The sequence below is a fragment of the Phacochoerus africanus genome, chromosome 4 (assembly GCF_016906955.1).
Source record: "Phacochoerus africanus isolate WHEZ1 chromosome 4, ROS_Pafr_v1, whole genome shotgun sequence".
NCBI lineage: Eukaryota > Metazoa > Chordata > Mammalia > Artiodactyla > Suidae > Phacochoerus > Phacochoerus africanus.
Window position 1 is genome coordinate 13,382,779 of NC_062547.1, and position 19,542 is coordinate 13,402,320.

The 19,542-nt window shown below is 56.2% G+C and overlaps 1 protein-coding gene across 1 annotated transcript; it reads right to left on the minus strand.

Annotated features, from left to right (window-relative positions):
* Positions 1-1,402: 1,402 nt before the first annotated feature.
* RTN4RL2 (reticulon 4 receptor like 2) lies at positions 1,403-17,875 on the minus strand. The gene is made up of 3 exons (XM_047775698.1): positions 17,320-17,875; positions 11,063-11,544; positions 1,403-2,791 (listed from the first exon to the last, which is right to left on the minus strand). The coding sequence occupies exons 1-3, from the start codon at positions 17,348-17,350 to the stop codon at positions 2,042-2,044; spliced, it is 1,263 nt and encodes a 420-aa protein (XP_047631654.1). The 5' UTR covers positions 17,351-17,875; the 3' UTR covers positions 1,403-2,041.
* Positions 17,876-19,542: the final 1,667 nt, after the last annotated feature.

The following is a 19,542-nucleotide window of genomic DNA, read 5'->3' on the forward strand; positions in this document are numbered from 1 at the left end:
CCTCAAAACCAGCCTGATGCAGGCCCCCAGGAGACCCCAGATTTGGCACTCTCCCCCTCACCTCCAACCCCACAGCTTTATCCAAAGTCCACCTGCCTCAGGCTTTGGGTGTTTACTCTCCTGTTTCAACCACCTCGTCCCACCTTCTTCCTACTTGTCTGGCAGGGGCCACAGAATCTCAGCATCCTTGAGCTCTAGCACCCAGGTCCCCTCTCTTGCACTCCAAACTCACAAGTTAGATCCCCCCCCCGCTTTTTTTTTTTTTTCCTCTTTGGAAGTTCCTGGGCTAGGGGTCAAATTGGAGTTGCAGCTTCCAGTCTATGCCACAGCCACGGTGGTGCAGGATCCCAGCTGCACCTGCAAACTATGCCACAGCTCACAGCAATGCTGGATCCTTAACCCACTGATCCAGCCCAGGGTTCAAACCTGCATCCTCATGGAGACTAGTCGGGTTCTTAACCTGCTGAGCCACAATGAGAACTCCCCAAGTTAGATCCTTAACCCTAAATTTAAACCATCAAACCTTTCCCCAATTGCTTCTATCAGATGAGACTCATTCAAGTCCTTCTTAGCCAGGGCTCTTTCCTGTCCCCAGCCTCTCCTCCACACACAAGATGAAACTTCTGATCATACCTCAAGCCAACAAAACATTCCAACTTGGGGTTCCTATCCCTCTGATCACCCTGGCCCCTTGGTTTCTCTTCTAACCTGCCTAGAGAACTGCTTATCTGACCTGACTCCTCCCTGCTGCCTTCTACCTCATAGGATCCAAAGGAAAGAGATCATTTGTCTACAGGATTGCTGTGTACAGCTATATAGGCTGTACACTGCACAAGGGTAGTCAGCTGAGGGGGGCAGTTGTGAGCTGAAATGCAGCCTTAGGCTCTGGTTGCTAAAGTGTTTGCTCTAGTATGGGGCTGGCTTCCCCTGGGGAAAAGGTAGCTTTTTCAGATTTACCCAAAGCCATGTTTGGGCTGGCTATGACCATGCCTGTCCATGCTACTCCTCCTTGTAGGGAAAAGTGATCACTGCTCTTCTTTCCTAAAGGAACAGGGCCTGGAAGAGAACCATTAGCCAGGAGGGAGACTGTCCCCAGGCTTAGCTCCTCTGGCACAGACAACTCAGGGTTGGCTGTAGCTGCTGCTTCTGGACAAATGGGGAGGGGAGGTGCCATCAGCATCCACTCCTGGCTGTCAGATTTCACCCGGCCTGCCTGAGATTCCAGAGTCACACCCCCCTTCCTCGGGCTTCAGCTCCTCATCACGGGGTGAAGAGCAAGAAGCACTGTGATGGTGCAGAATGGCTCCCCTTTTTCTAACCCTCCTGGTCCTGAAAGCCTGATGGTTCTAACCCCATCCCCTGCCATACTGGAGGTCCTGAGCCAACAAATCTTAACAGAAGATAAAATAATAGAATTTTTTAATAAATTTTTTTTTTTTTTTCCCCAAACAACTTCTGTTGATCTTCACCACACAGGGGCTGTGGTGGAGACGAAAGTTCTCTCCAGGCACCCTAAAAAGTGTCCAGGGTAGACTTAGGAGAAAAGTATTTCTCCAGTGTCGGGAGGCTGAGGATGGCTAGGATAAGCGGGGGCCTAGTGTTGGCCTGGCCCCGGCTGAAGCATCCCTTCAAAGGGCTCCTGGGGGTGGGGGTGGGGGGCTCCCGCCCCGGGAGCTTCCAAAGGCTCTGCTGGTGGAAGATGCTCTGCAGACAAAGCCCCTCCCGAGTCCACGGTGGGCGCTGGGAAAAGGGGTCAGCGGCTGCCAGGGGCGCCCACCCCAGCCTTGGGATGGGATCGGTTAATGGCCAGAGGTGGGCCGAACAGGGCTGAGCCGCCAGACAGGTCCTCTTGGGGCTGCCGTAAGCCAGCAGCCCGGGAGGCGGGGAGCGGTGGCCTGGTCCTGGGGAAGAGAGGACCTGGGCGAGGAAAGAAGGCAGCAAGGCCACAAGGCCGGGGCGGGGATTGGGCCAGAGCCGCATGGGGGATGAGGGAAGGGGGCAGGAGGGGAACACACTGGCCTCTTCAGTCACAGCACCGCAGTCAGAGGTGGTGGGGCGCCAGCAGCAAGAGGCAAAGCAGAGGGGTGGGGAGCCGGGCCGAGAGCGCAGGGCCGCGGGAGTCCGGGGGCGCCTGGCAGGCAGCGCCGGGGCACGTCTGCTCGCCCCGCTGGTCCTCGCCCCCGTAGCCCCCCCAGTAGTCGTCCTCGGTGGGAGCGTCCCCGCCCTGGCGCCCCCGCGGGTCTTCGGCCGGCAGGTCTCGGTAGAGGGTAGAGGGGTCGGCGGGGGGCGCCCCGGCCTCGGCCACCCCGTACAGGTGGTTGGATGAGCTGTTGCCGCGGGCGCGACTGCCCGGCCGCGTGGGCACGGCGGGCGGGCAGGCCTGGAAGTCGGCCTCGCGGAGGGTGCGCAGGTCGCGGCCCTGGCGCTCCGGAGGGGTGGCGCAGGTCACGTCGGAGCTGGATACGCGCGCGCGCTGGAACCAGGCCCAGAGCGGCCGCGCGCGGCAGTCGCACGCCCAGGGGTTGGCGTTGAGCCGTAGGAACTCGAGCGCCGGCAGGTCGGCGAGCGCCTCGCCGGGCAGCGAGGCCAGGCTGTTGTTGAACAGGTAGAGGATGGTGAGGCGGCTGAGGCCGCGGAAGGCCGCGCGGTGCACGCCCTGCAGCCGGTTCCCGTGCAGCAGCAGCCGGTCTAGGCTGCCCAGGCCGCGGAACACGTGCTCCGTGAGCAGCCGCAGGCGGTTCCCGTGGAGGAAGAGGTGGCTCAGGTTGGCCAGGTCCGCGAACAGGTCATCCTTTGGGGGTTAGGGAGGCGAGAAGAATAGAGTGGTCTTGAGACAGGGAAAGAAGAAATCCAGGAAAGAAGGGGAGCGTTATGATAGATGATAGACTACAAAGAGTTTGACCTGATTCTTAGAGTCCTGGGTTCGAATCCTGCCTCCTCTAAACTATTTTTTAGGAGGGCCGACCCTGCGGCACACGGGAGTTCCCCGGGCCAGCGTTCGAACCTGCGCCACAGCAGCGACCTGAACCGCCGCAGTAACAGCACCAGGTCCTTAACCCACTGAGCCACAGGGGAGCTCCTCCTCTAACCTGTTTATTTATTTATATATTTTTGTCTTTTTTCTTTTTTTTTTTAAGGGCCGTGTCCGCTGCATATGAAGTTTCCCAGGCTAGGGGTCTTATCGGAGCTGTAGCTGCTGGCCTACGCCACAGCCACAGCAACTTGGGATCCAAGCTGCATCTGCGACCTACACCACAGCTCATGGCAACGCCGGATCGCTAACCCCAGGAGCGAGGCCAGGGATCGAACCTGCAACCTCATGGTTCCTAGTCGGGTTTGTTAACCACGGAACCACAACAGGAACTCCCTCTAACCTGCTTAGAAGTTAATGTTGAGACAGGCAATATAGTTCTTAAAACTCGGGGGTGCGTCAGAGTCCCCTGCTGTTCCCTGAGCCCTGCCCCTGGAGTTTCTGATTCAGCAGGTCTGGGGAGGTGGGGAAAGATTCTGCTTGTCTCTACAAGATCCCAGGTGCTGCTGCTACTACTGGTGGGAGGACCACGCTTGGAGAATAAGAACCCCTGGTTTGGCTAAGCCTGCAGACTTCCTGACTTCAAATCCTGGCCCTATCATTAGCTGTCACTTGAGCGAGTCACTCCACATCCCCGTGACTCAGTTTCTTCATCTGTAAGGTGTCGCGATTAAATGAAGCAACATGTTTTCTTTTTTTGTCTGTTTTTAGGGCTGCATCCACTGCACATAGAAGTTCCCAGGCTAGGGATCGAATCAGAGCTGAAGCTGCTGGCCTATACCACAGCCATGGCAACGCCAGATCTTAACCCACTGAATGAGGCCAGGGATCAAACCTGCATCCTTATGGATACTAGTCGGGTTCGTTACTGCTGAGCCACCACGGGAACTCTGAAGCAACATATATCAATATGTTGGGCATTCTATGAGTTAGCCATTACTGTGAACTTGGCCAAGCCAGCAATCTGTTTCTTCATCTATAAAATGCGGGTAAGTGTATCTCTTCCTGAGTTTGTTCCGAGGATTAAAGAAGACAATCCACATAGAGATCAGATAGGTGAGATGCTGGGCACAGGGCCTGGCACATTGGGATTTGGTCCAAAGGTGAAGCCCATAGGCTTGCGGGTCAGCAAAGTCTGGGTTCAAATCTAGCTTGCCTTCTTCCCAGCCACGTTACTTTGGGCAAGTTATTTAGCCTCACTGAGCCTCAGTTTCCCCATTATGTATACTTCAGAAAACAACCCTCTCAGCAGGCTGAGGGAGGGTTATATGAGATCAGAACCTGGTGGGCATGTAGACACCCATCAATAAATGGTGGTTACTATGACAATAGGGACTCAGAATTAGGTCCTGTCCCTTTCTTCTAACAAAGGAGCTTCCTGGGGCCCCAAAATTTGGCTACTGGGCTGAGATATTAAGGGGACCAATTGTCAGCTCCACCACCACCACCACCCTGCCCAGAGGCAACTGGAGAAGGGGAGGAAGCCTGCTATTCCAGGCTCTGCATCACTGTCCCCCTGAGAGGGGCTATGCACCTGCCCAAGGCTGGGGAGTTTCTGAGTCAGACCATGTTAGTGCTGGAAGGACCCTGAACCATGGTTCAGCAAGTAGAGGAGCGCATACGCTCCATGGGGGGGGGGGGGGGGGGCGCTGGGCTATGCATTTTAACCAGTTCACCAAGGTATTGGTGATGGTCAACCAGATTTGGGAGTTAGCACTTCTGGGTACACCAGTCTTGTCTTTTTTTTTTTTTTTTTTTTAAGAGGAGAGCACTAAGATCCAGGGAGATGAAGGGCTTGTCAGAGAGGGGACCAGATTCTAGCACTGAGGTCCTCCCCTCTTGTGGAGGACATCACTGTGGCCGATCGGCACACCCATGAGGTCTGGTTCTGGAGGACGGAAGCATCCTCTGTGCTCAAGCCAGCTCACCCTGGGGTCCCCTGGCTGTGGCTCTCCCACCCTTTCCTGCCTGGGGAGATGATCCTCCCACCCCACCCAGGAGCCTGGTCGCAGGCGCTCAGGTTGGGGGAGGGCGTTGACTCCCGGCCCACACCCACAGCCTCCACCTTCCTGTGCTCCTGCGTTTTCTCGCCCCCTCCCATCTGGCTTCCGCCCTCTCCGCTACAGGAACTGAGCCTGCCAAGATCCCTCCTCTTGGCCACATTAAGATCCGTCCCCCTCCACCTTCTCGGCTCCCTCTGACACCAGCGTTCTTCACCCCCTGCTGCCACCACCCCATGCCCAGCTCAGGTCTCCAGTGGGCTCCCGGCACCTCCGTAGCCTTAGCCTGGCCCAACTTGGCCTGGTGTCCTTGTCCTTTTCATCCTGGCCCATCCAGAGACACCTAATTAGGGCTTCACTTTTTTTTATGAGTATCAGCCAAGAGTAGGATGCACCCAGGATACCTGGTCAAAGCATCAATAAGGTGGGGAGGGGGGCAGTCGGAGGAGCAGAGATAGTGGGCACTATGGGGACTCCGGGGCCATCAGGAAGGGGAGACCAAAAGTCCAGAGATCCTAGGGGATGTAGGCACCTTGAACCCACAGCCCCAATTGGGGGCTACAGAATTCCTTGAGTCCAATCTCCTCTCATTCCCTTTTGTCCCTCTGCAAAAGTCCTGACTCTCCCTTCTCAGAGCCTCAGTCTGGGGGTCCACTCCCCACTCCCCCCGTCCAAGCTGCTGCCAAATCCTACTGCAGCTTTCAAATCCGGTCCTTCCTCTCTCCACCCCATTAAAACTGTTCTCTGTGCATTAATAAGCTCTTGACTTTCACAGCCCTCGCCCTCCCCACCCCACCCTCCCTATCACCCCCTCCCTCTGGGCAGAGAGCGTCTGCTAAAGTCATCCTCTTCCATTTTGAAAACCACATTTCCCTCACCTCCCTGGCCGGTTCACAGCTCTCCGCATCCATTTGGAATCTCAATGCAGCATCTCTGCCCCCTTCCCTGGACAGCATCCTGTTCTTAACCTTGCCTCCCTCCAACTTCCTAGCTCCAGTCTCCTGCACTAATCAAATCAGTGGCTGGGCTGCGTGACCTTGAGCAGCTCCAGGCACCTCTCTGAGCCTCAGTTTTTTGTTTTGTTTTGTTTTTTTTCATCTGCGAAACAAAGGAAGTGAGGTTGTTGATCATTAAGATCCATCCTCATCTGATATTAATGAGCAAGTGAGCTCTGGAATGTACCTCATTCATTCAACAAAGCTGTATCGAGTGTCTACTCTGTGCCAGGCACCCCCACTCAGTGTTCACCGATCTACGCTGGGTATCATCGCCATCAATTGCGTCAGCAGCTGACTAACTAAGCGCTCACCATGTGCCAAGCCCTGTGCTCCACGAATCCCATGTAGTAACTGAATCATCACAGCCCTAGGAAGCCGATAATACTACTCTTTTTTTTTTTTTTTGGTGTTTTTAGGGCCGCATCCACAGCATATGGAGGTTTGCAGGCTAGGGGTCCAATCAGAGCTATAGCGGCTGGCCTACACCACAGCCACAGCAATATTAGATCCGAGCCACATCTGCGACCTTCACCTCAGCTCATGGCAATGCCCAATCCTTAACCCACTGAGAGAGGCCAGGGATCGAACCTACGTCCTCAGGGATACTAGCTGGGTTCATTTCCAATAAGCCACAAAAGGAACTCCCCAATGATACTATTCTTCCCTTTCAGAGTTTAGGAGAGGGAGGCTCAGAAAAGGCAAGTGACCGGCCTAGGTTCAACAGCTACTATATAGTGGAATGCAGATGTGAACTCTGGAGACAGGGCTCTGAACAGCTGTGCTCTGGAGTGAGACAGACCTGGGCTAATTCTCAGCTGTGCTCCTTTCGAGGTGGGTGACCTTGACCTTAACTTCTCTGAGCCTCAGTGTCCTCAGCTGTTGAGTGGGGGACATGATGCTTACTCTGGATTGCATATGTTTTCAAGCAGCATCTCCTTTAATCCTCACAACAAACCCTCGAGGTACAGGTCATTTTCTCCATTTCACAGATCGGGGGTCCACTGAGGCTCAGAGTGGTGAAGTAAACTGCCCAAAGCCACAGAGCAAATCAAATCTGCCTGAATGTAAAGACTATTCTTTACCGCCAGGCAGGCTGCTCTAATGATTAAAAGAGGGATGGATGTCTCTCTCTTCTGGTTCCATTCCAGTAAGAAATGTGCTCCAGAAGAGCAAGGATACTGGTTTCCCTTCACTCCTGAATCCCTGGCACCCAAAACACTGCCTGGCATGCAGTGGGTGCTCAATAGGGACCTGTGATGAATGCATGTGGCACGGTGCCTGGCATCTAGCGGACAGTCCGTGAGAACCTCTGCCCCACCCCATTTCCACCATCCTCCTCCTGAAAAGCCATGGTCCTCTTCCCTCCTCCAGAGCTCCCTTCTCAGGGCAGGCCCGGCTCCATCTTGGGTCACACCTGCTCTCTGTGGATCGCACCCCAGCCCGCATGCTTCCTCACCTGCCTGTGGCATCTCCCAGCCTAGTTTCTCCCGGCAGTTCACAGGCAGGGGCTGTCTTTTTCTTTCTCTTCTATAAAGGGCCAGGTGTGAAGATGCTTCCTTCCCATGATGCTCCGTACCATTCATGCCAGGGGTGTGCAGAGCCAACACTTCCCATTTCAGAAGTCCCCAGCGTCCACTCAAGGTCCCCCTTGCCCAGGTCTTTCCTGTCCCCAAGCCCTGGCTGCCATTTGTGATGAAGAATCAGGTCATGATGACAAAATTTATTCAGCACTGAACTATGTGCTTCATGTATACGAACTCGTTTACTCTTTACCGCTGTTCTGTAGGGAAGGCATTATTTGTATTATTCCCATCTTAAGGATGAGAAAACTGAGGTTCAGAGGGGTCCTGCGACACAACTTGCCTACAGCTAAATAAGTGAGAAAATAGCACCCATATATTGACATTGCCCTGTACTAAATTTTAATTACTATAAAACTCCTTAGATGAGTATTATTTAGTAGTATTATGATTGCTTTTTTACAGATAAAGAAAAGGAGGTGTCATGACAGCTATTTTGGGAAAAGAAAAAAGAAATGGAGATGAGATGGAGAGAAATTCAGTAATTATTCCAAAGTCACATGGGAGGCGGACTTTGAACTTGGGCTTGGCAGACACTAGCCGTGTGCTTTTCAAAAATCAGCCTGCACTGCTGTACTTCTGAGTGCCATTGCCCCTGCACCTGATCAGACGCCAGTGGAACGTTCTGAGTGAGGAAAATGGCCTGCAAGGTCGTCAGACCACAAAGGCTCAAGTGCCACCAGCTCTTCTTGGTTGGGTGGCCTCAGAAACTTCATTCTGTGCCCCTACTGCCCCTAACCGATCCCATGGCCGGCTGGTTGTGAGGTTTGACATGATGCTGAGAACCCATAAGCCCCCAGTCACACGGACAATGGTTTAAGAGACAAAAGCTTTGGGGGGCGTTCCCATTGTGGCTCAGGGGTAATGAACCTGACTAGTATCCATGAGGATGCGGGTTTGATCCCTGGCCCTGCTCAGTGGGTTTAAGGACCCCGTACTGCCATGAGCTGTGGTGGAGGTAGCAGACTCGGCTCCGATCTGGCGTTGCTGTGGCTGTGGTGCAGGCCACAGGCCAGCAGCTGCAGCTGCAATTCGACCCCTAGCCTGGGAACTTCTGTATGCTCTGGGTGCGGCCCTAAAAAGCAAAGGAAAAAAAAAAAAAGAGGGAAAGAGACAAAGGCTTTGGGATCCTTGGTCTCAGTTCCTCATCTGTAAAGAGGTGTAAACAGTGTCCCATCTGGGCTGTAGAAATGAGATGAAGTGGCTTAGCACACTTTGGAAACCATGGGGTACAAAGTTAGGAAGCTGAGGAATCTAATATCCAGCACAAATGAACATGTCCACAGAAAAGAAAATCATGGACTTGGAGAATAGACTTGTGGTTCCCTGGGAGGGAGGGCGGGGGGGGGGGGGGGAGTGGGAGGGATCGGGAGTGTGGGGTTAATGGATGCAAACTATTGTTCTTGGAATGGATTTACAATGAGATCCTGCTGTGTAGCACTGAGAACTATGTCTAGATACTTATATCGCAACACAACAATGGGAGGGAAAAACATGTATACATGTATGTGTAACGTGGTCCCCAGGCTGTACAGCGGAAAATATAAATAAACAAAACAAAACAAAGGAAGCTGGCCCACATCTCCAAGACAGGGTCCAACACGGGCCATTTCACTGAGACGTCATGTTAAATGAGACGTGTTTCTCTTTTTAAAATAGCATTTTAACAAGCATGTATAGAGTTCTGCCTGTACGCCAAGCAGTATTCCAAGTGCTTTACAAATTACTCGTGCACTTAATGCCTATAAAATCCCTAGAAGATGGTGCTATGGCTACCCCCATTTTATTTTATTTTATTTTTTTAATTTTTTTTTTTTTGTGGTCTTTTTAGCTATTTCTTGGGCTGCTCCCGCAGCATATGGAGATTCCCAGGCTAGGGGTCAAATCGGAGCTGTAGCCACCGGCCTATGCCAGAGCCACAGCAACGCGGGATCCGAGCCATGTCTGCAACCTACACCACAGCTCACGGCAACGCCGGATCGTTAACCCACTGAGCAAGGGCAGGGACCGAACCCGCAACCTCATGGTTCCTAGTCGGATTCGTTAACCAGTGCGCCACCACGGGAACTCCTACCCCCATTTTAGAGATGGAAAAACTGAGGCTTGGGGAGGTTAAAAATGTCACACACTTGTAAATGGTAGAGTTGTCACCTGTAAAGTCCTTACCCAAGTGTGCCTGCTAGGGCTAGTGGGGTATTATTATTATTATTTATGTAATAATGATAACACAAATAATACGTATGTAACAATGATAACATCCAACATATTTTCCCAACATACTATATATTTTACTTCTCGTTTCTCTCCACCACTAGACCATACTCTGTGAAGGCAGGAGTTTTGTCCGTTTTGCTCACTGCCCTTTTCTCAGCACCAAGCTCATACTGGGTGCTCAGTGAATGTTAAATTATTATTGCTATTGTTATTATTATCAGCATCAACTCCATACATTGGTGACCAGTTAGGCCGCAACCCAGGAGGGGGAGGAGGAAGCGCCTTCCAGGCTGAGTGTGGGGAGAGGGGAGACTTTGGCTGCCCAGAGCCCGCATTGCTGAGAGGGAATTTTCTCCCAGAGTGGTTTGGAGGGTGTGTTACTGCTTCCTGGGGAAACAGAATGGGACGATCTGACTGTCAAACAGTGTAACAACAACAATAAACAATATTTAGATCAATAATAATAACAATAAATAGCAATGACTGTTATTCCTTCCGTTTTCAGAGAATCCATTTTCCAGCCACTCAACGGCTGTTTACTCTTTTTTTCTTTCTGTTGCACTGAGGCAGTAATAGATTTGGGGGGTGGAATCTAGAAAGGGTAGGTTTCTCCCTCTCCCACCATCCAGCAAGGTGGAGCGAGGAGGAACCTTCTATGGGATACCCATTGCAGCGGCTCTGCCCTCTGGCTCCACCTCCCCATGACGTGGGAGGGTGTGTGTGGGGTGGGTGAGAAAAGCCACCATGGGGCCTTCGGGCTGGGGTGCCTGGGGAAAGGCAGAGTCCCCCGAAGGCAAACCAGGGGGAAAGGAGAGATCCCAGAAAGAGACACACACACCCAGACAGACATGGGGGTGTGTGTGGAGTGGGCGAGTGAAGGGAGACAGACAGAAGAGGCAGAAGGAGACAGATGGGGGAGGCAAGTTGGTGAGTGAGACAGGGAGGGACAGAAAGAGAGAGACAGACAGACAGGCAGAGGGAGTCAGATGGGGGGTCGGGGAGTTAGTGACAGAGAGAGGTGGTCGGAAGAGGCAAAAGGAAGGAGAAAGTGGGAGGGACAGAAACTTAGAAAAGGGACAGAGAAATAGAGGTGCTGAGACCCTAAGGCAGGAAGGGTGACCCCGCCTTGTACCCAGAGACAGTGGAGCCAAGAGGCCCCAGGAGAGAGGAAAGCAGAAGAGGACTGTGTGTGTGTGTGTTTGTGTGTGTGTGTCCGTCCGTCCAGTGGGACTGGCTCACCTGGAGGTGGAGCAGGCTGTTCTCCTGGAGGTAGAGATACTGCAGGCTGACCAGGCCGCGGAAGATGTTGCCAGGCAGGCTGCTGAGCTGACAGCGGTACAGGTGCAGCGACTGCAGCCGCTCCAGGCCCTGGAAGGTGTCGGGCTCCAGAGAGCGCAGGTGCCGGTTGTCGCCCAGGTCCAGCTCCTCCAGCGCCTGCAGGTGGCGGAAGGTGCCCGGGTAGATGGTGGAGAGGTTGTTGGAGAAGAGCCACAGGGTGAGCAGGTTGGGCCCGAATGTGCCGGGCCGCAGTGTGCGGATGAGGTTGTTTTGCAGGAAGAGGCGCTGCGTGCTGGGCGGCAGGGACAGCGGCACCGACGAGAAGTTGTTGGCCTGGCAGCTTACGGTGGGCGGGGATGCGTAGCAGGTACAGAGCATGGGGCAGCTGGGGGCTGCTGGGGGCAGGGCCAGGAGCATCAGCAGGAGGCAGGCTGAGGCGGGACCTGTGGGGAGACAGAGGGGAGGCCTCTCTGGGCGGGCTGTGGGGGTGGGAGCGCCAGCCCCGGGAGCCCAACCACCCCCAACCCTTGTGGGGAGCCCCAAGTGGGGTGGGGGGGGGAGGTGGTTCTGGGTGCCACCTCAGACTTGCAAGAGGCCCCGGCCACCTTGGCTTTTTTAGGCTCCTGGTATGTTAAAAAAAATGGAGAGATGCCAAGAGGACATTGTAGGAAGCACCGTGATAGGTTCAAAGTTATTTGGGGAAAGTTGTTCACTCCTGTTTTCACGATGGTAGGTTGGGTCATGTTGACTGGCAGGGCTTCTCAGCTTTGGTCTGGAGAGTTGGGTGGGGAGTGCTTGGTGTGGGGGGCAGTCTGAGAGTCTCCTATGGAGGGTGTTCAGCAGCATCCCTGTCCTTTACGCACTGGATGTGTCGCACAGCTCCCCCACCTCCACAACAATGACCAAAATGTCTCTAGGCATTGCCAGATAGTGCCTGGGGACCAAAATCAAGTCCATTTGAGAACTGGTGGAACTAACTTGAGACCCTCTGTGAAGCTAAGGCCCACGTAAAACGGCCCTCTGTCTGGCCCCCTGGTGACCACAGAGCCTCCTCCCTCAAGGGTCCAGACTGAAAGGGATCTTAGGGACTGGAGGGAGTTGGTCTCTAATTGGGGACACCAGCCACCTGCAACAGAATCAGCCGGGGGTCCTGGAAAGAATACCACTCCCTTGGCGGTGCAGAATCAGCATTCCTGGGGGATGGCCCAGGAATCTGCATTTTATGCCCCAGGCTCTTCTCATTCAAAGTCACTTAAAATTTTTTTTCAAAGTAACTTTTAAAACAATAATTTTTTTTTTTTGGCTGCACCCGTGGCACATGGAAGCCACAGAAGAACTCCTCAAAGTAACTTTTGAAGGGTGGCTATGATCCAATCTTATACAGATGGAGGGACAGGCCCAGAGAGGCCCAAGGGCCTAGGGGTTAAAGAGTGCTGTCCAGGCCCCAGCATCCCCGAGCTACAGCAGGACTGTGGGGCCCTCCATCCCTCCTGGTTCCTGGACTTCTGACTCTCACTGCAGCTGATAAAGTTCTGGGCTGGGACCAGCTTGACCTTCACCCTTTATCATGACTTCCATGTGAATCTGGAGATATTCTTCTGGCAGGTTTGCCAGGGGGAAGGGAAGCCTGCGCCCCAAAGCCAGACCGTCATTCCCTGGGCCCACGTGCAATGAGCACTTCCTGCTCTGAGCAAGGTGCTAGGCCTGTAAAAGGCAGAGGAAGTTCATGCCCTTGGGCCCAGGGACCCGAGATCCCGGGCTCTCAGGGGTTCAGAGACCCAGGGGGAGAGACTGAGGAGTCTGTGACTTTCAGAGACACCCATGTCAAAGGCTGCCATGTGTAAATGTGTACGTGAGCCTGGTGCTCTCAACATGAAGCGCTGCTGAGTGCAGGGTGGGCACAGGGTGCCGACAGGCCCCGCGTGTGGTGTGGGCATCACGGATGCTCGGCTGTGCCTCCTGCTGTGGGGGAACACGAAAGTGCAGGGTGGGGGACCCCATTCCCACGCCGACCTGGCCCACCCCATCACCGGCGTCCCTGGCTCCTCCCCGCGCTGCGCCGGTGCGTGCAAGTGTGTGTCGGGGTCCTCCGCGTGTGTGTGAGTGCCGGGCCCCGTGCGTGTGTAGGCTGGGTGTGATGTAATACTCAGTGACACAGCGGCTGCTGTTCCATTCGTTCACACCACCTCCGCCTTTCTCGGCCCTTCTCACCCCTCCCCCGTGCGGTGTTTCACGATTACTTTCTCCTCCCGAGTTTTTCAGAGCCACGTGGGGTGGAGGAGCATGTCTCTCACCCCTCAACCAAACCAGGCAGGGGTGGGGTGCAGCAGCCTGGTAGGGAGCCCTGGGTGGGTTTCTGGAGGGCTGAGGCTTAGGGCTCAGAATGCGAGATCTCAGAGCTGAAAAATCCTTCAGGTTTATCTGCCTGGTTCAAACTCTGGTTCCTTCCAGGTGACAGCTGGGGCTCAGAGAGGGCAAGTGACTTGCCCAAGGTCACACAGCAAAGTGGTTGGCAGAGCGAAGACCAGAAAGCAGTCTCTTGATGATTGGCCAAAGCACTTCCCTTCCTGGTGGAGTCACCCTCTGAGCTCCCTTCCCCAAGGATTTGACACCAGAGAAAGCCAAATCCCTCTCTGATCCCTTAATCCCACCCCTTATCCACAAGCTCACAGAGTGTGCATTCAGAAGGCCGCCAGCCCTTGGGAGGATTATGGAGCTCTTTCCCCAGGCTCTAGGGCTGACTCTTCCCCTCCCCCCGCCCCCCAGGGAGGCACAGGGAAGGATGTGCAATCCCAGAGTGCTCGGGGGTCAGGAGCCAGTGCCCTGACACCAGGGTCTCTTTCAGCCTTGAGGCCGAGCTCAGCAGGGGCTGGCAAGAGCAGCCTCGAATCCCTCTGACCCACAACTCCCGGGCCCCCTGCTTGCCCACCTTAGGAGGCTCCTCTCTTCTTTCCCCATGCCCCCTCCCCATGGCCAAGACAGTGCTTCCTGCCGGCTCTCTGAGGAGGGGCCCTGAGTAGGGGGCCCCAACATGACAGCTGCTTCGTAACAGTGACTCTGTTGCCATTTCTGGCCCTCGCGGCCGTGCAAAGCAGCTGTAACCCAAGGAGCCTCATCCATAATTCAGGCTGCGGCTCTCACTGGAAGCAAGGAGGAGGGGAAGGTGGGGGGGCTCTGGATCGCTCTGCCCCCAGGCCTGGCTGGAGCACTCCTGGGCAGAGGCGGCAGGGCCTGGTGAGCTGTGCCTTTCTCTCCTTCCTCCGCCCTCCGCCCCTGCCCAGTGGGTGCCCTTTTCCTTCTCGCCACCATCCGCTCCCCACCCCCTGCTCCTCTAGGCTTTTCACCATCACTCCTTCTCTCCAGGCCCGTGTCTTCTCTTTCTCCCCCAGGACCTCAGCTCCTCTCCCGGCCCTTTTTTTTTTTTTGTGAATCCCTGGCAAAAACTGGGGCCAGATGCTCCCTGTCAGAGCAGGAACAGGGTGTGGTGGGGAGGAGGGGGGACACCCCATTGGCCATCAGGAGCAAACCCCTTATTTCACAGGCAACACCACGGAGGGCTGGGGAAGGGGAGGGCCCATTTCGGAGCGAGCAGCCCAGGCCTCCTGACTCGAATCTCTGTCCATCTGCCTTCGACATCTTTCTGGAAGGCTTCATTTCATCCCTACCACTATCTGGGCCAAGGAAAGCCCCTATCACAGCCTCCCCCACCATCTCTGCTCATCCCCTCCTATCTCTTTCCTCTTGCTTTTTTTTTTTCCTTTCTCTAAAGTCAGCAGGTGACGGCTAGAGTGGCAGGGGAGCATAGCGCAGGGAGGGGCAGAAACCATCTGTTATTAAGCACCTACTGTGTGCCAGCCACTGTATTCACGCATGTCTTTATGCCCAGAATACAACACAGTGATCCCTGTGAGATCAATACTGTGGCCTCCAGGTTGCAGAGGAGGGGAGGGAGGCTCACGAACATGAAATGAGTTGCCTCAGGCCATGTAGCTAGTACCAGGCGGAACCCACACTGGACAAATTCAGGTCCAAAGGGACGCTCTGTCTTTGGGAGAACCTCATCATCCACAGAAACCACCCCCGAGTGTGAGCGTTGCTGCGCTCAAGGTAAAGGGAGGATGGAAATTACACCCAGGTGCACAGGGCTGGGACGGCAATGACACCAGGCTTGTTGGGCTGTTCAGAGTCAAGGCTACGAAGGGACCCAGGCTCTCTGCAGCTTTCCCCTCTTGGGCTCCAGACCGTAGAGGTTCTAAGAGACAGCCCATCTGGGAGTCAGAAAGAGATGACCAGTGTCCAGAAGAGGCGGCCAGAACTGACCCAAAGAGGGGACGGAGAGAGGCCAGAACAAGGTATTGATCCCGGAAGGCTGAGGTGCCCAGAGCCAAAAAAGATCCATTCATGCAGGGACCATTGTCGAGGACTCTGGGCTATCACCCTGGAGCACCGAGGCTCCCAAACGAAGTTCTCAGCCCTGGAACTACCCTTTTGTTCAGAGACCCCCATGAAAGAAAGAACTTGAGGAGGGAGCAGATGGACGGTGGCATAGAGGCAAGAGCCAGGGTACCAACCCACAGGGCAGAACAGCCTCAGGAAAGTGTTCCCTGGAAAGGGAGTCAAGGCCTTTGGCTCTGAAGGAGGGGCACAGGGTCCCAGACCAAAAGCAACAGCTCCACATCCTAAAAGCCAGGAAGGGCTGGGCCCTGCCAGGCAGATGCTGAGGGGGCAGGGGCTGAGGAGGTGGGAGCCGAGGAGCAGCACGGAGGTGGTGGCGATGCCAGTGACGCAGGGGCCTGGGGAGGCACTGACGCGGGTGACGGGGGTTTAGAGCTGCTGCAAACAGCTTCTCACTCTGCCAGAATGTAACACCCCAAAATAAGCAAGCCACCGTGGCGGTGGTGGCGGCAGGATCCGACGACGGGGCCGAGAGATATAAATGGCAGCACGGAGCCAGCCAGGGTGCCCACCCTCGGAGGCTGGCACCCCACTTGAGTGTCCTCCCCCTTTCCACTCACAGCTGCCCCCAAGGTGCTATGCTCAGAGCCCAGGGGTAGGCCCACTGGCCACTCCCTGGGAGAAGGGATGTGACAGGCAGGCGCTTTGGAAATGGAGGGCTCCCTTCCCACGTGGAAGTGGTTACCAGAAGTCTCTTTGTCTCATCCCTGGGCAGCCCCCCCGCTGGTCTCTCTTTCCCATCCCTTTCTCTTCTTTCCTTCCTTTCCAGCCCCCATCCCCAGCCTGCTCAACCCCAGCCCCTCTTCCCATCTCTGGTTTTCCCACCCCCAACCCTAGCGCTCAGCCTGATCCTCCTCCCCTGTTCCTGACACCCCAAGTCTAGCCACCATGCCCATCCTCCTCTGGCTTCTGGGTTTTTGATCGTCCCACTCCGTTTTCCTTCCAACCCTGGAATCCCAGCCCTCATTCTCTTCCCCATTCTTCCCACCCCTCAGATTCTGGGTCCATGTCCCCAGTCTTCTCTCCATCCCTCCCCTAAGCTGGTCTCCCTTCTCCTTCCCTCTTCCTCCGCCCTTCCAGGGTCTCAATTTCCTCCAAGCTTTTCCCGTCTAACCTTTATTCCCCCCGCCCCATCTTCCTCTCCTCACCACTCTCTCCATCTTTGACTGGCCCCTTCCTAGCCCCCTCCCTCTGACCCCTTCCCCACCCCCAGTCCGTGGCCCACATCCTTGTCTGTCCGTCACTCAATCGGTCACTCAATCCGTAGAACTATGCCCCTTCTAGCGTCCTCCATCCGTTCTACCAGGGAAGGCCACTAGGCTTTCCCTCGGCGCCCCCTATGCTCCCAGCCAGCCCCCTACCCTCACCCCCATCTTCCCAGGTGACTGGAAAGTGCTGAGGCACGGGGCAGAAGTTGCTGAGTCGGCGCTTCCTCAGCCGGCCCGAGTCCTCAGCGTCCCCCGTAGCAGGTGGAGCTGGGACAGCGGAACCTGAGCTTCCCTCCCCACCCCCACCCCTACTCCTGGGCCGGTCCGCCTGCCCCTTGCTTCCCCCCTCGGTCACGAGCTCCCGGCACAGCCCGGCAGGCGAGAACGCTGGTCCAGCCGGAAGCTCTGGGGCGGGAGCGGGGCCGGGGCTAAGCTTTTCTCGCTCCAAAGCTACCCCCACCCCCACTACTGCCCCACCCTCGCGCCCTGGGGGAGGGGGCGCCCAGCTCCCCTCGCCAGGATGCTCTCCGCCCTCCCGCAGGCTGGGGTCCCTACCTTGCAGCAGGCTCCTGAACCCGGGCAGCATCTTGTCTCGACGCTCGGGGGAGGGGGCGGCGGGGGGAGGGCGCTCCCACTCGCTCCCTGAGCCCGCCAGACGGACGGCGGGGACTCCGCGGGGCTCCGGGAGGGCCCGGGAGTCCCCGGGCTGTGTGGCCGGGCCGCGGCGCTCTACCCTGCGCCCCCTGGGTTGCGAACCTCGGGGGGAGCCATCGGCCCCGACGGGACGGGGCGGGGCGCGACGGGGCGGGGAGGGCTGGAGCTGGCCGTCGACGCCGGGTGCCCGCGCCCCCCAGCAGCGCAGGCAGCGCGCGGGTCCGTCAGTCCGTCGGTCCGTGCGCCCCGGCTGCTCGCCGAGGGAGAGTGGGGACAGCGAGGAAGCTCTTCCTAACCACCCCCCTCCTTCCCGCACTCGCTGGCTCCTCCCTCGCTTCCTAGCTTCCCGACTTAACCCTTTCCTGACCACTAGGCGGAGGGAGCGGCTTTCTAGCCCCCTCCATACCGGCCCCCTCCCTTTCTTGGGGGACCCGGAGGACTCTACGCTGCCGCCCTCGCGGAGCCACGCTTTTAGAGAAGTCCCTTCCTGAGGGGGTGCGGTAGCGTAAGGGAACCCCGTGGACTTGCCCAGTTCCCTCCTCCCAACTTTCCCTGAGGAGATGTGCTCCCGGGTCCCAGGTCTCCGGCACCGAAGCCTAGGCTTCCATCCTTTCTCTCCTCTGGGAGGGCTCTAAGACTTCACTTTGCCTTCCGTTCCCAGACCTCAAAGCCGGTGTGTGCGACTATAAGAATAGTATGTGCAAGAGTTTGTGGATGCAGGATCGAGGGCATGTGAGCGTGCACGCGCGCGCAAGGACGCTTGTGCAGGTGTGACTGGGTGCTTGCACGTTATCTTTTATACAGGCCGGAGGAAGCAGGGGCACGTGAGTGTGCGAACGGATGAGCCGCTGGAGTGCCCGCCAGCATGTGTGTCTGTGCTGGTGGGAAACATGCGGCTGTGACTTTGGTGCGAGTGCGCTTGGGGACGGGTGGCCAGGGTACGTGTGCTTCGGCGTGTGTATGCCCCTTAATGCACTGGCAAGCGGGTGCAAGTTGGGTACGCGTGTGTCTCATCGCCCGCGAAGAGGACAGAAGACTCAAAGGTGGGAGGAGAGCGATGGCTTCACGGGAGCTTCTACTTCCTTTTAAAGAGGGATGCATTCTGATCTTTTCGGGGCCCCTTGCGCCCCTGGTGGTCTCATTCGGGGCGATACCGGCGACCTAAGCGTTTCCTATCAAAGGTGGCGATGCAGATCACCCTGGCCTTGACCTGGTCCAGAGCTTCGGGCATCCAGACCTTGGGAACCGCCCCGGCGCGGGACAGGCGCGGGCCCCTCAGTGTAGCCGCTTCGGGAACCATGGCCAAACGGCGCAGGCCAGGTTCGGGTTGCTAGAGCGGCGCGTACGGCCGGTGCCAGGGCCATCTGCGCGAAACCCGGCCCGGCCCGAGGAAGAGCTGGAGTCCCGGGCGGCCGCTCCTGCGAGCGAAGAAAGGAAACCCTTCGCCCCTCTGCCTGCCTCTCTAGCTCCTCCTCTCCCGGCTGCGCAGAGCCCAACGCAGCGCCTGGCACACAGTCGGCGCTTTATAAATGCTAATCTCATTGTCCCATTCATTCTCTGTTCCATCCATAATGTCATTCTTCCCTCGTTCTCATTCTATTTCTCTCCTTTTCTCCCCCCCACTCTTATTCATATTTTATGGTTTCCGACTCTTTTTTCCCTCCCGTCTTTACCCTCTCCCTGCCATTTCCTTCCTTTATACATCTGCCTTTTTCTATCATTGTCTTTTCTCTCTCACTTTCTGTCCGTGTCTCTGTCGCTTCCATTCTGTCCTTATGCCTCCCTGTCTCTCCATTTCTGCGTCTCTTGTCTCTCTTGTCTCTATCTCCCTTTCTACCTTGTCTCGGGAGTCGGCTCCCAGCCCTCTTGCACTTGGACGCTCGGGCGCCCCCTGCTGGTTCCAGCCTCTGCCCTTCCTGGACTCCCGGGCCCTCGCAACCCTTAAATTTCCTTTCCCTGCCGGTCTTTTGCTCAGGCAAGGCAGGAGTGGAAAGCGGGCGTCTCTGGGGCTCCTGTCCTCGTCCCCCTCCCATCTCTAGAAGGCAGCGTTTCCCGGGACCCACCCTACCGAGCGCGCCCGCTCCGGAGAGGAGTGCCTGGAGGGGGCGGTGGGGAGGGAGTGTT

Excerpts from the sequence above, each read along its gene's own strand:
- RTN4RL2 (XM_047775698.1), bottom strand. The coding sequence starts at position 17,350 with ATGCTGCCCGGGTTCAGGAGCCTGCTGCAAG. Across the intron at positions 11,545-17,319 it reads GTTCAGGAGCCTGCTGCAAG|GTCCCGCCTCAGCCTGCCTC; the intron begins GTAGGGACCCCA and ends GTCTCCCCACAG. Across the intron at positions 2,792-11,062 it reads ACAGCCTGCTCCACCTCCAG|GATGACCTGTTCGCGGACCT; the intron begins GTGAGCCAGTCC and ends TAACCCCCAAAG.